The sequence below is a fragment of the Silene latifolia genome, chromosome 5, assembly GCF_048544455.1.
Source record: "Silene latifolia isolate original U9 population chromosome 5, ASM4854445v1, whole genome shotgun sequence".
NCBI lineage: Eukaryota > Viridiplantae > Streptophyta > Magnoliopsida > Caryophyllales > Caryophyllaceae > Silene > Silene latifolia.
In genome coordinates this window covers 56157619-56173529 of record NC_133530.1, presented here as the reverse complement: position 1 = coordinate 56173529, position 15911 = coordinate 56157619, and the positions used below count along the sequence as shown (strand labels likewise).

General features: G+C 35.1%; 1 protein-coding gene across 2 annotated transcripts; it reads right to left on the bottom strand.

The window, feature by feature from the left end:
* Window positions 1–2950: 2950 nt before the first annotated feature.
* On the bottom strand, window positions 2951–12250 carry LOC141657427 (uncharacterized). 2 transcript variants are annotated; one of them, XM_074464661.1, is made up of 8 exons: window positions 12025–12250; window positions 8441–8763; window positions 7934–7984; window positions 5043–5094; window positions 4917–4975; window positions 4755–4800; window positions 3673–3826; window positions 2951–3302 (listed from the first exon to the last, which is right to left on the bottom strand). In XM_074464661.1, exons 2-7 carry the CDS (start codon window positions 8567–8569, stop codon window positions 3687–3689), a joined length of 477 nt encoding a protein of 158 aa, XP_074320762.1. In that variant the 5' UTR covers window positions 8570–8763; window positions 12025–12250; the 3' UTR covers window positions 2951–3302; window positions 3673–3686. The 2 variants fall into 2 exon arrangements, with proteins under 2 accessions (XP_074320762.1, XP_074320761.1); XM_074464660.1 differs by having other exon boundaries at window positions 12029–12250.
* Window positions 12251–15911: the final 3661 nt, after the last annotated feature.

Genomic DNA, 15911 nt, shown 5'->3' with positions numbered 1-15911 from the left:
TTCATCGTGAATTTGCATGGGATTGTAATTTTCTGTATATAGTAGAGATTCAGATACTAATTCATTGTATTTGCTTGTTTAAATAATTTTTTAAAATAAATAATTTATAAAAGATAAACTTTGCTCGAAAGTAGTTATCAAAACTTGGGCTCTCTATTGCTTGTTTAAATAATTTTTTAAAATAAATAATTTATAAAAGATAAACTTTGCTCGAAAGTAGTTATCAAAACTTGGGCTCTCTATAATCGCTCGAAAAAAATTTCCTTTAATAATATAGATAGATAGATATAGACTAGTCGAATAAAAACGTAGTTGCTCTTTCATATACGAGTTTTACTCTATCATGGACTTTTTACCTTAATTCTTCCATACACTGCCCTTGTTCTAAAAAGCAAAGAAACAAATTCTCCCTCTTACTCTCCTCTTAAAACTAATCAAATTTTCAAAAACAAAATACATAATCATAGATTTTAATTCTCCTATTAACTAGAATTCTAACTTCATTAATTTTGCATCAATTGTTTTTGTATCAAATTAAATAGAAAAAATGAAATTAGGGTTAGATAAAATTAGGGGTTATCAAAAATAGGGTTCATGGGATAAGGGTAAGGGTAAGGATGGCTGAGGTGATTGGAGAGAGGTTGGCTGTAGTGTAGTGGTGACGGTGGGGTCTAACGTGGATCGTGATGGGGTTTGGGCGGTTGGGATTTGGTTGGGTTGGGAAAGGGAGTGCGGGTCTAGGTGGAGGAAGGGTGGTGGTCTGGGTGAAGGAGGGTCGGGTGGGTTTGGATGGGTGACAGAGTGGTTCGACGTCGGTGTATTTGGGTGGGCAAGGAGTAGGTTCGGTTTGAGGTAGGTGGGGGAGGGGAAAATGTGGGGCAAAGGGTAGGTATGACGATGGCCGCACCAGGACGGGGCTTTGGTGAAGGTGGTGAAGGTGGTGGATGATTGCTGACGAGCTTTGGTGATTGGATGGTGGAAGTTAGAGTGAGAAAATTGAGAGGAAAAAAATTGAATAGGAATGAAAGAGTAGATGAAAACATTAAAGTAAAAGGGTATAACAGTTATTTACGCCCATAAAAGAGTAAAATCGTCCATGAATGTTATCTTTGAGCTTATCTCCTTTTGGATCAATCTTATGCTATAGAACGATTCTATATGAGACTTGCTGAAATATAATTGTCCAAAGTTGTGAATACAGTATAAGCATCTAGGTGCATAATGAAACTGTCACTATTCACCTATTCACTTGGATAAAATGTCCAAAGATCTCAAAAAATATGTTTTCTGTTATTTAGATGATAAAGCTCTATAATCTGCTTCCTTTAAGACTCTACTTACCAGCGACAAATTCGAGTCTCCCTAGAATTACCTTGATGTGCTGAACTATTGATGAGATATTGCAGAAAAAAAAAATCATAGCAAGACTTGGTACAAGAACTCAAAGCATATCAACGTGATATTAAGCGACCAAATAAAGGCGAAGAGGTATGAGAATAACCAGAGTCCAAATACATGTCTTCAATCCAAGAGGGACATTAATAACACAAGAAAGCAATTCTAATAGCATGGACGTGTACTTTTTCACATACGGATTTTACTCTTTCACATGCGCCTTTTACAATACTATCCTTGCCTTTTTCATTCCCTCACCAATTGATTTTTTTCTCCTTAATTCCCTCATCTCCCTTTACCACGTCACTAACACCAGCTCCGTTCACCAAATCAGGCCAGTCCAGGCGCCGGCAAACCTCACTCCGGCCAACCTACTTCTGCAAATTTTTTAATATAAGGATGTATAAATTTGCAAGTTTCAATAAATTCCACAGGCAAACATCTCATCCCAATTAGCAGGACTGATAAGATCTTCATCGCATAACGCTTCCACGATAATATTATAAAATGAGATGTCTGGAAAAGCTTACTTTACCAGCCTCGCACAAAGACGAAAACATAAATACTCCAACAAATAGTCTTTTGAAGACAAAATGCGTAAAACTTCCAACAAATTATCAATTTATCATGTTTGCACAGATTTCTGCTCAAGTTGCTCACGATTTGAAGATTTGGTGCGTGCTCTTCCCCTACCATCAATTTAAAAAACAACATGGCCATAACCACCGTCAACAACCCAGATCCACCGCCGACCACCAACCCATAAACCCTAATTGATAGTAATTGATAAACAAGTAAACATATTAATTTATCTAATAAACCTAATAGTTTCAATAAATCATATAATAATTGCTAAACAATAAAATTACTTCACTAATTGTAAAACTATAATCCGTTGTTCAACTTTTTAGAGTAACTAGATTCGCTTTTGGGGGAAGAAATATAACAAGAGTTCATTTGCTTAAGTATTTGAAAAAGGGTATGATATGGAAATTTTATGAAAAAGTATATGTGAAAAGTAATTCCGAAAATATAAGGGTAATGTAGTAATTTGAGCTTCTATTTTGTTGCTCTTCTAATTTAACTTGTAAATTAAGTGCTTTTGTAGTGCATTCATCAAAAGATTATTGTTGAATGAGATATCAGATACCTTTCCTCTTCAATCTCTTTTGTTTTCATTTTATATTGTTCTTAGAATCCACCACAAATTATCAGAGTATCTAATCTATTACAACCTATCAATCCCGAGATTGAACAATTGTATCACAAGCTAAAAGAAAAGGTGCTTAATGTGTCCCAAGTCAAAAAAAAAATGTAAAAAAGAAAAATGTAAGGTAAGGAAACTAGGTTTATCAAAATTAACCTATAACTTCCTTGCTGATGGGAGGGGTTTGAACTTTGAATTGCATCAAGAAAGCATTATCGGCTGACTTAGCTGACATGAGGCATTCGAGATTGCGATGTACCTACATCCTTTTTTTTTTCTGGATAAGGTAAGGAAACTAGGTTTATCAAAATTAACCTATAACATCCTTGCGGATGGGAGAGGTAAAAGGAAGTGAAACACTTTTAATGTACCTACATCCATTGTTTTACATAACAATTACATTGTTTTCAGTATATTTTACTGTGTATCTTTTAAAGATAGGTATGGCCTTTATGCTGATACTTTAACAAATATATCATGTCACTGACCTACATTTGATCAACACGGCCTTTCCTATGTTAATTCAGCACGAATACTAGAGTGATATAAGTATATAACCGTGTCTATAGCAATATGCTCTGTATCACTAATCAATAGACCGATACAACTGTGATGTTCAACAAAAAACAAGCCATGAAGTATCATGTACTCTTCGCAGCCATAGCTTAATCCAATTCCATGCTTGTAGCGGCTAGTCAACCTGTTACAAAGATAACTTAATAAATGGACCCTCCAGAAACTTTTAATACCATCTTGCATTGTAGATTTAATTCCCACACATACAGTTTTAGCCATCTATTAATGTGTCTGCTTCAGATACATTCACAAGTCACAACCATCATCTACGAGTATAGTTTGATGGAAAACAAAGTTATATGCGCCAAATATACATTCCTCTTCCATCGTCATGACTCATGACTTGCTAGAACACTACTTAAATATATTAATTAGGGGTTAATTAAAAAAATTGGTCAGGCATGTTTTAACATACATACCCAAAAAATCTGTACAAATATTACCACATAAATGGTAAAGAAACAGGTATGGTTGTGAAGTTATGTCAAAGTCACCTGGTAATGAATCCTCAACGTTTCTTCTGCCGAGGAGTTGATGTATGCGCTTCTTCTATGTATCTTGTCAGTAAGGAAATCCCATAGTGAGAGGCGCTAGAAGCCGCATAATATGAAGTCACTGTAAGCTGAGTAAATCTGGGAGAAGCATAGCCTGCAAATTTATTTTTAATTAAAGAGTTTTTTTGTCAAAAACTACCTAATATTTACCTCATTTTCATAAATAATACCTAAATTTTCTTGACTTTTGTCGGACACTACCAAATTGAAAAATCCGATCAAATTAGACAAAATTCTAACTCGAAAACATTATTTTTGGCATTGAATATACATTATTTCCTATACTTAACCACCACCAACTGTTTTGGTTAGCTACTAACACATTTATTCCAATTTTTTTTACTACAATTTTGACTAGTTTGGCCAAGATTGTGGCTAATTTGGACAAAATTATGATTAATTCGATAGGCATTTTGACTTATTTGTCGGAATTTTAGTTAATTTGGAAAAAAATTGTCGAATTTGCTCATTAATTTCAATTTGGTAGTTTTCGACAAAAGTAAAAAAATATTAGATAGTTTCTCGCAAAATTAAAAACTTTAGGTAGTATTTATGAAAATGAGGTAAATATTTGGTAGTTTTTGAAAAAAAACTCTTAATTAAACCTGCTGTCTGGAAACAAAAAAGACTCGGGAAGAAAAGAAGTGACATCAGAAAGATTAGTCATCATCAAATTCTGAATTCTTGTTGGGACCTGTGTTACTCCGACTCTCCGACACGGAGTCGTGCCTGACACGTGTTGGAGTGTCGGACACGGCTATTTTGAGTGAATTTTCCTATTTTGTGGTCTAAATTGAAGTGTCCAAGTGTCTTGTCGTGTCGGACACGCGACACGGCAGTTAAGTGAAGTGTCGGAGTAACATAGGTTGGGACAATTTTTTTGGGAGGGCCTCACACACACACACACACACACACCATCTTACATAATGCTCATCCTAACTCGTAAGATTTTTATAATAATACAAAACAGGAGATCAACTTTACTAAACTTGGAACATGGAAAAAGTTTCCAAAAAACTTACCACCAAATGCAGCACAGGCAGCCGAAGAGATGAGTAACGCAGGAAGCTGCACCAAGCGCAAAAACCACATAAAGCATGAAGCAAAAATGCAAATAATATAGACAGATAACAAACTCTAGAGGACCGATATAAATGATGTAACTAGGAACGAGCTCCACTTACACCAACAGCGAATGGAAGCCACTTCGGTCCTTTAACATGCTTCTGGACAAAAGGGATCCCTGCAAATAAGCACCATCAGATTCCGCAGACATTGCCACTCAGAAAAGGCAAGAGAACATAAAATACCCGTGTTAAAACCATAGATAGCACTTAGCACAGCTCCAAGTCCAGTACCGGCCTACAAAGCAGACAAAATTTCACTCAAGATAGTCTTAAACAATTGAAGTCTAGAAAGTTCAACAAAAAAGTCCGAGAAATCAGTCTCACAGAAACTACACGAGAAAAGGTCACTAAGCTGTAAGCTAAAATCGAAGGCTTCTGCAAAACTTTCACAAAGATGAAACACGTGAAGTGTAATTCAGTAAAGGCATATAGGCCATTTACAGTCTCTTTTTCAGAAAATGTGAACTATTAATCAACTAAAAATTAGTGCACTAATTGTGAACGTAATGGCCATACCTATCTTTATAGATGGCTTTGAATGCCAAGACATAAGCTCATATAAAGACAGCTTTAAAATGTATTTAAATGCAAATGTATCTCACACAAAAAAAATCACATTCAAGATCCACTATTTGGACTCGGGAATTCTAGATGGGCAAAGAACATTCATGCCATCAAACATACAACGATACAAGACAAAACAGAGACCCCACTTATTGTTGCTACAAATTAAATAAATTGCGAGAGGTGAAGATGAAAGCATCAACGCCAACTCATGCCTGTTCACGAAGGCAAGCATTTAACTTATTGGAGGAGAACAAACAAATAAGACTCTTTCAAAAATATACTACTCCGTACTAAATTTCGTATTGACATTATATCAAAAAGAAAGGAAAAAAGTTGCTGGACTATACTATCTTCCTAAGAAAATATACCTGCTTAAATGGCTGATTATTTTTGCCTTTACCATGCAAGGCTTTTTATTTAAATTTTAAACCTTACTGTTCAGGATTCCTTCTTTTCAAATCTAAATATTTCAATGTGTTGAGCACACATATCCAGCAATTTCTCTTTATATTTCTAGTTTTATTTCTTGCGAAAAAGGCCTCTGTGTTATGCATATAGAGGTGAGTTTTCACGATTATTGAAGCCAATGTTCATAATGCTCAATTTCTCCTATCATTGGAGACTCGTGACCTTTTAGTGTATGCATTTACATGTGAGGAATAGCACAGATGATTCTTTAACATAAAACACAGAGATACATGATCTGTAGACCAAAGCTTATATAGAAGAACCTTTAGTGACTCGCCTTGGGACTGCAAACTATGGAGAACGACCCAGTACAGGATCTATTTGTTTGCAACCTTGATCTACGATTGAGAATTTAATTTACGCATATTAAAAAGATGCCACATAACTAAGACTTCAAGCACACAACAACAACAACAACAACAGAGCCTTAATCCCAAAATGGTTTGGGGTCGGCTGACATGAATCATCCTTTAGAACCGTGCATGGGTGAACGCACACCTCAAAATGCGAACAAAAAAGAAAGGAAAAATGAAAAACCAAAGGGAGAATGAAGCACAATACAAAAGTCAAGGCAAACTTATAGGTTTTAAAAATCGAAATCCGGATTTCTTTTATAAAAACTTAAAATTTAAATCGAGAATAAAGATTTGAAAACCGAAGTAAAATTTAAGGGTCCGAAATACCTTAAAAGTGAACCAAGTAAAAATATATAAGAAAGTTGTTGGTAAAAAAGGTGTAATAAAGGAGAGAAGAACAAATAATTTTTTTTTAAAATTAAATCAAAAGCCTAAATATGTCAAAAAACAACAAATACTAAAAATCCACATGTATCCTTTCCCTCCATTGTGCCCTCTCCGTCACCATTCTCTCCTCAAGCCCAAGAAATCTCATATCATGCTCTATCACTCTCAGCCATGTCTGTCTCGGTCTCCCTCTACCCCTAGGAACCTTTTCTGTTCTTCAAGTCTCCAGTCTCCAATCTCCAGTTTCTCCTAACTGGTGCATCCATAGGTCTACTTCTCACATGGCCAAACCATCTTAGTCGATGTTACATCATCTTGTCCTCTATTGGCGCCACTTTTACCTTTTCCCTAATCACCTCATTCCTTAATCGATCTTTCCTTGTATTGCAGCACATCCACCTGAACATACGCTAAGACTTGAAGCACACAATAAAAAAAAAAACGTACAATGTAAAATGGCCTTACATACGACTTCTTGCACAACCACATGGCATTTGACTCAAATACCACTACAAAAAGAAGTTATACTAACTACTTTGATATATGTTACGTGAATATATGTGACTACATTTAATGGGTTTATACAAGACTAGCTGGAATAGCACAGCTTTAGAAAGTGAAACAAAAGCATATAGCCGACTACTAAGTACACAAGATCCATATTATTTATATTATAGCTGCAAAAATAATATAAGCTCCCAATAACACCATCCAAACTCATTCTAAAACTAACCCTATCCCCATACCAGTTATGGATCTTCAGCTCAGATTCATCAGTCTTTAGCCTGTACGAGTCTTAAATTTTTATGAGTCTGAAGTTGAATCCAAGACCCATCTCAAACAGTAGTTTATGAGTGAAATGGTGGATTCTATATATTATTTTAGAGAGTTTCGACAAGTTTAGAGATGAACTTAGAAAATAAAGTCTAGCAAGCTCCTTGACATCCACCACGAGGTCACGGAGGCGGATGACCGCATATTAATGATATTGTGTGGTTGTCAAAGATGGTTTTCAATGGCTCTCATAGACGTGGGTATGGCCGTGCTAATGGGCGGGAATGAATGTTGAAAAAGCGTTGTGGGGAGGGTTAAAAGAGGGTCACAATATAGATTATAAGTATAAAATTGAGGGGAGAGTCTTGGGATATACATGCAAAGCTCACTCATCCAAGCTCTCCTATCGACTGAAAAAAAGATATTCAAGTGCCATTTCAAACATTCTTGGAAAACCAAACGAAACAAAATAACAAGACACATAATAAGAGAGAAAGACGGGAATAAAGAGCTAAAACTCACAACAGTTGTGGCATCGTGCAAGACGGAAGTAATGGCCCATTCACCATTTTTCTGCATCAATACATAATCTATCAACATAATGCCAAATTTAGTTGAGGCAAATTATTAAACAGGTAATGCGCTTAGCATAATGCTCCCAGAATCAGGAACAACATTTTTCGAGAGAAGACAATAAAGACCCATTGAGGCACTGGGGTAATGTTGTTGTTGTAAGACAATAAAGACCCATAAGCTATCTTCGCAAGAGAGCAAGATAATTCATGGAACAATCGATGTGCATAGGAAAAAACGGGATAAACCCACCACACAAACCCAGAAGAAGAAAACAGAAACAGAAGTCAAATTGTCAATAGGGCAATAAATATCTCCGACTCTCTGAGACAATCCATCGAAAAATGGTGTGCACAAGAACAAACAGAAAACCCGCCATAAATAATCCATTTGAAAGCGAAATAAAAGGTGGCTAATATAGAGAAGGAGGAGAAACGAGGCAGAACGAGGAATTACAGAATGAGAGTCGAGGAGAGAAAGACAGCGAGGGCAACGAGGGGTGCCAAGACCGGGATTTATGGTGGGATCATATTCATATAAATTCCCAGTTCTCAACTTCTCCTCGTACACTTCTCTAGTTCCCATTTCTGTTCTTGATGCCTTTTCTCCCTTTTCTTTGCGCTTGCGAGGGTAAAAGCTAGGTCTTCTTCTACAAATTCGTGTACCAATTCTACGAAGCTTTTGTGACAATACAATGAACCACTTCCAACTTAAAGGACATGCGCTCCACAATTGACAAAAATATTCTGTAAAACTGAACTACTTCATAGACCACATACCTGCCAATGAGTTATGAAGATAAATGTAAAATATAGACAGTGAAAAAAAAGATGCATAAGCTACCATACTGAAGGAACTCCAGAAGTTTCAACTTTTGTAAAGGGGAAATTTCCTAGATTAAGCCACAATCTAGAGAATTTTAGGTTTGCACATGAAGTAAAATACGAGTATATGGTTTCTATACCACATAGATGTGGCTAAAGACAAGAGACAAGCAAACATTCTACATTCAGGAAAGCAAGAAGAGTTTCTCTTTTCCTAATAACCTTCATACAACAGCAATTCACAGCTTAGACTTTATTAGGGACAACTGGCCCTCCTATCTAAAACCAGGCGTATATAATTCATTAAGTCATCATCCAAGAGCAGAACAGATAAGAGCAAGAAGCAACTAATGACGTGTCCCAGTAAACCAAACATGGTAAGTTTTTTTGGACGCTCAGATCTATCCACTGAGAACATAAATTTGAGCATTCTCAATCACAAAGGTATCCTTCCCGGCATCTTTACTGTCATAGCAACTCATAATAGATCATGAAAAGCATTGAACTTCTACAATGAATGGTTAACAATCTCAGATGAAAGTTTGTGTCCAATTATTCTATGACTTTTATAAATGGTTAACAATATCAGATCAATATAAGAGACATTTATCTTACAACAAACAAAAAGTAAAGCGGACTTTTCTTCCAATCACCAAAAAGAAAAACATATAGCATATCTGCTAAAGTCTAAAATCTCTAAATTATCCTGTAATATGCCAGTAACAACGAAGGTCTCTCATACTACAAATCGGTAAATTGGTCTCCACAGAAAACAGTAAGTGGTAAAGGATAGATGAATCACTATTTGAAAATAGATCCAGCATCATCATATAACAAATTAACAATTTATACAACAAGACACTGAATGCTGGATATTCTATCTTCGAATAGTCAATAGTGTGTGTATATTTATAACAAAGAAAAAGAAACATAAATCATGACTCAATGGACTTGCCATCCTCAACCCAAGTCAAGAGCTGTCACAGGCTCACAGGTGGGTTACGGGGAATCGGGCATGAAAGGGTGCAAACTATAAAATTAGAAGAAATTCACTATAGTGCCTAAGCAGCTGAGCCATCCTATTAAAGATTTTGGGATGCGTAGGGCTACACTTGAGCCATCAAATTGAAGAAATTCACACACTTTTCTCAAATAGAAAGTATGTTACTATGAGTTCTTTGATTTCCTCGAGTACTTGTGGTATAGTGGCAGACACTTGACACTTCCACCAAGGGTACGAGCAAGTAGGCCACTAGGAGACTCGAACACTTAAGCGTAAAATATGAAGATGGCCCTTAGGGTGTGTTTGAATACAAAAAAGGAGAGAAAGAGAGGGGAGGGGGAAAGAGGGAAAAGTAGGGAAGGAGAATGAGGGAGGGAGTTTTCCCTCCAAATCTTTCCTAGGTAGGAGCAATTTTGATTTGGTTTTGTAGGATGGAAATGTAGCGATCCATTATCCCATATCCATCCACCTACATTTTGAGACCCAATCAACGGAAATTGTCTCCCTCCTAATTCCCCTACCCAGATGAAGGGTAGGGGTGTTGTTAGGATAGCTTTTGATGAGGGAAGGGGAGGGAAGGGGAGAGTCGAATGAAAGGAAAGAAAAGGGAGGGGAAGGGCGAGAAATGACTCAAGGGAATTTTCCACCAATTCTATCGTATGTTGGACGCATTTTATTTGTCTTGGAGGAGGGAAAATGGACTCCTCCATTTCCTTCCAACCCTATAAGTCTATAACAACCAAACAAGGGAATTTGTATCACTCTCCCCACCCCACCTTTTTCATTCAATTACTCCATCCAAACAAGCTCTAAAAGTGTTCATATCAACATAATGGTATGATCCATGCAGGAAACTTAAGCCAAACCCGTCCAACTAAATTCAGTCTCGCCATATGCACCGGAAACTCCCCCATAACATCCTAATGTACTGTTACACTGAGGTTTATGAGTTGTACTTGTACCATTAAAAAGATAACACATCAATTGACATGCAGTTTTACGAACCAAAAGCCTACTTAAGCCAAACCCGTCCAACTAAATAATCATGCACACAATAAGATTAAAAATTGATAAAAGATAATAATTTACAGGATTTCCTTAAAATGTTATTTCAATCAAGATGCGTACTAAATTAATCTAAACTACAATCACAACAATCAGCAAAACAGTTATAACTATACAATGCAAAATTTCCAGGCCCGGTTCTGAGGGTCGTCTGGAGGGGCGGCGAACTAGGGCCCAAGCTAGAAAGGGGCCCATTGTTCAGAGTTTTCAAATAATAATAATGGTAGGAAAAGGAAAAAAAATCTAATTTAGTAAAAACAAAGCAATGCTTTTCTAATTTCTCACCCTGACTCTCTACCCTCTTTGTATTTCCTGATTTTCAGTACCGTGTTCTATATGGGAATTAACACAGCATTATACTTGGTTTCTATCAAGTCTTAATTGTATACTCCGTATATAATAAATCGGTTTCAAGTAGCTATAATTACAACAATTATTTCAAGTAATTAAATTTTATGACTATTGTCAGTTATTGTCCATCTACATTGTCCTCTACATTGTTCGATAATTTCCAATATTAAATATACTAAACAATAAATATTAAATATGTCCAATAACAATATTTTCATTTTTAATAACAGAAAAGAATAATAACAAATCCATAATTAATTGAAAAGCCCAGAAAAGGAGAAGAAAACCCATAAATTTACCAGAAAGTGACAATAATGACAAAAAACTTGACATGAGTAATTATTAAACCCAGAAATTAGAAATGAAAAAAAAAAAGTATATAAGTTAAGACAAATAACCTTCTTATTCTTCTACTGGATTTACCCCAAAAGAATAAGAGGACAATTATCTAGAGTAATTGATGCATTTTTTTTGTAATTGGAAAGGTATACGCAAAAATAAAATTCAAACACCACTGATTTCACTTGCATTAACTAGCACATGTACATTATCCCTGAAAATCAAATAAGCAAAGCTCAAAGTTAAAACATTCATTCATTAACTAGCACACTCTTCGACAAATCATCATCAGTAAAATCAGACGAAACATATGAAATTAAGAACAAATTAATATGAATTGAATAGCAAATTAATACAGTACTAATTTAAGGGCAAATTCGTTTGAATAGCAAATTCGTATGAGATTCAATTCAAATAAGCATATGAAATTAAAAACAATAAAAAGATTAAAATCATACTTACTAAATAATTGATGGATTCGAAATAGGAATAAAAAAAGAGGGATTTATCCTTCTTGCTGGTCGTCGTCTTCGCCGGTCACTATCGTCGTCGTCTGCCGTCTAATCTCAGTTTATGGTTAAGAGGTGGGTTTTGGCCTTTTGGGTTCAAGGAAAGAATTGGGATTTTGGTAGGGAAAGACTAGGGGCGGCCAATGAATTTTGGTGGCCTTGTTTAATATCTAAAAGTGAGGTCTTGATACATAAATAAATTTCATTTTCAAATAAAATCAATCTAAAATTGCCGTTTTAGGAAAAAAATATCATAGAAAGCAATATATTGTTCTTAAAGAAGTAGACAAATCTCTGATGACATTATTGATTTTGTTTGAATATTTTCTTCTTCCTTGCATTTTTAGAAGCAAACTCTAGCACACATGACGGAAAATTTAACAATTAGCAGAAGACGAAACATATAAGCAAATGAGCAATTGAGAAAGAAAAAAAGACTGAGAAGCCACCCGGGCTATTGAGACACAACTATACAATTCATTACTGAATTCCAGTAAATATATACAATTAACTAAAGAAAAAGTTAGTATTAACAACAAAAATAGAAATTAAAGAATCGATGAAAAAACAAAAAAAAACAAACAACCCTCCTATAGGACCGTCCTATAGCATAAGACGGCTAATATAAGAAATTAGGATTAAAGATTTAAAGCCTATGAAAATAGGGAGATGATGAAGAAGTAAAGTTTGGCTCTTGGGGGTTTGTATAAGATCTTTGAAATTGAAAAAAAAAATGTCGAGGTTTACCGATAAGCTTGAACAAATGCTTTATTGGGGAAGCCCAGAACAAATGAGGGTTTGCCATTTGTTTTAGAGGAAGAGTAAATTTTAGGCCTTAGAAATTTATCATTTCTTTTATTGGATCGTGTTGTATATTGGGTAAGGATTTAGGAATAGTAGTAACTAGTATTGGTGCCCGGCTTCGCCCGGGCTATCTCTAATTACCATTAATTTTTTTTTTCATTAAATAAAATTACTTAAAGTTGCATAACTCATAAATTTATCACAAATATATTTTTCTATGACATATCCTAAAATTACGATGAAATAAATTTTGAGAGAAATTCACTACTTCCGCTATTAATATTTTACTCTTATTAATGAAATAATAGTAATAACATTTCACTACTTGTCCGTAATCATTGTTACTTTCACTACCCCGCCGTAATTATTGTTACTATCACTATTGCCGCATTAATATTGATAATTTCACTACTTCCGCCGTAATTATTGTTACTTTCACTATTTCTGCATTAATATTGATTATTTCACTACTCCTGTTATTCTTTCTACCACTTTCACTGATCTCGCTGATAATATTGTTACTTTTACTATTCAAATGAGTGATTACTATCATATAACTATATCCAATATTACTACAATTTTTTTCTTAACTGGCGAAATTACTTTTACTACTTAGGCATGCAATTTTAAGAGGATTATATATTTATATAAATATATTACATATATGCATTAAATCAAATCGAAAGAATTATGCAATATTATATATTATGGAATCTAACTTGAATTATTTATAACCTACTTATATTATATATTATATATTTGTATGTTAAATAAATAAAGTTTAATAAAATTGCATAGATTTTAAATTTAATATATAATTTCATGATGATAATAATTAATACCATAAGTGTGCATGTTTATACTAATTAATTATTTTATTTTAAGGAAATTGACCATCTTCTAGTCTTCTATAAATATTTAGGAAAATTACAAAGCATCTTCTTTCTTTTAGTCTCCTTGAAATTGACCATCTTAGTTAATTATTTTATTTTAAGGAAATTGACCATGTTTTAGTCTCTTACAAATGTTTAGGAAAATTACCAAGCTTCTATATAATTTAATTTTAACCTAAACTATATAATATTTGCATTGAGATCCCTTAATCGGGTCCATCACACGGTGCTAGTGATTTAAAACTATATAGTATAATTAATTTGTATAACTTTCTTTAATTACATTGAAGTCCCTTAGTTTCTGGAATTATTATATAATATTGATTTTTCTTTTTAGCTAGTAAGTGGATCAAGAAATTTTGGGCCCCTTATACACTTGGGCCCCGGTACGAAGAGCTGAAATGCTCTATATGTTGGCCGCCCCTGGGAAAGACAGTAAAATAGGAGTCCATATTCGAGTCCATACTTCCGTCGGCTGAGATTGTTTTCTCCAAACATCTAACATGGTCCTAAATTTATTCATAAAAGTAAAAAGAAAATGAAAGTTCGAATGAGAATTATTATTTAACTAGGTTTGTGACCCGTGAAATTCACGGGTTTATCTGTTTTAGCTTTATTATTTTATCGTATTGTTAAGATTTGTCCGAGCAATTAGTTGATCCATTTAAAAAGATATAGTCTTAAAATACATAAAAGTTAGTTAGCTAATGCCTTATTTCTTTGACTACTTTGGTTTATTTTCAAAGCTATATGTTGTACTTTAGTTATTATTTTGATTAATATACTAATAGCATGTGGTTTTTAAAAGGAATATTTTACGGTGTACCTTCGAGTTTTTCAGTTTTCTATGTTGTACCTGTAACACCCCGTCCCAAACCGGGTCGGGAGCGGTTACTTATGATAACTCACCAGGTTGTGTACATGGCCCACAGATCAACACGGGTCCTTTATAGCGCATTTTTTCCTCACTCATGCGCATCCCGGAAACCTTCCCAGGAGGTCACCCATCCTAAGACTACTCCCAGTCAAACACGCTTAACTTTGGAGTTCTTTCGCATGGATGACCATAAAAGAAAGTGCACTTTGTTGATATGAGTAGTACTTCAAATCCCTTTAAGCACTAGTCATTTAAGCCTATCACTGGACCTCTTCAATTACCGTGGGGTGTTACACTCACCCCCACTTGAAGAACGCAACGTCCTCGTTGCGCCTGGGAGCATAACCGCTAAACCATAATCCTCCCCCGCTAGGTGTGTGATCACAATGGAGCGTATAACTACTACCTCCAGGAGCGTATAACAACTGCCTCCGATCACCACACGGTCGCAGGGTTGCTCTGATACCACTTGTAACACTCCGTCCCAAACCGGGTCGGGAGCGGTTACTTATGATAGCTCACCAGGCTGTGTACATGGCCCACATGGCCCACAGATCAACACGGGTCCTTTATAGCGCATTTTTTCCTCACTCATGCGCATCCCGGAAACCTTCCCAGGAGGTCACCCATCCTAAGACTACTCCCAGTCAAGCACGCTTAACTTTGGAGTTCTTTCGCATGGATGACCATAAAAGAAAGTGCACTTTGTTGATATGAGTAGTACTTCCAATCCCTTTAAGCACTAGTCATTTAAGCCTATCACTGGACCTCTTCAATTACCGTGGGGTGTTACAGTACCCTTACATTTTTAAAATTCTATGGTGTATCCCTGAACTCTATAAATTAGTCTATACCATGACCTTATTTATTATCTTTGCTAACTTGGTTTCTTAATTGACCTATTAAATCGTTTATTTCCATTCCAATTACTCGACAACTTACTCATTTACTTAGTAGTTGGCCACATTACCTATTAACCCACTAAATAGTATAAAAATCTAACTAAAAGTTCATCAAATCCCTATTATCATGTCATGAATCATAACGGATGTTTTTAATATTATTTTGTGCTTATTAAAAGTGATTTCTGATATTTCTCAAATAGGATGATGATACAACACTAATAAGTCAGAATAAAAGTCAAAGTACGGTTGTTTGATAGTGATAAAGTTAATGGAGAGTTAAACTTGGCTATGATGGAGAAATAAGCAAGAAGTTTAGGGGTACAAGGTAGAATATAAAAAAATGAGGGGTGCACCATA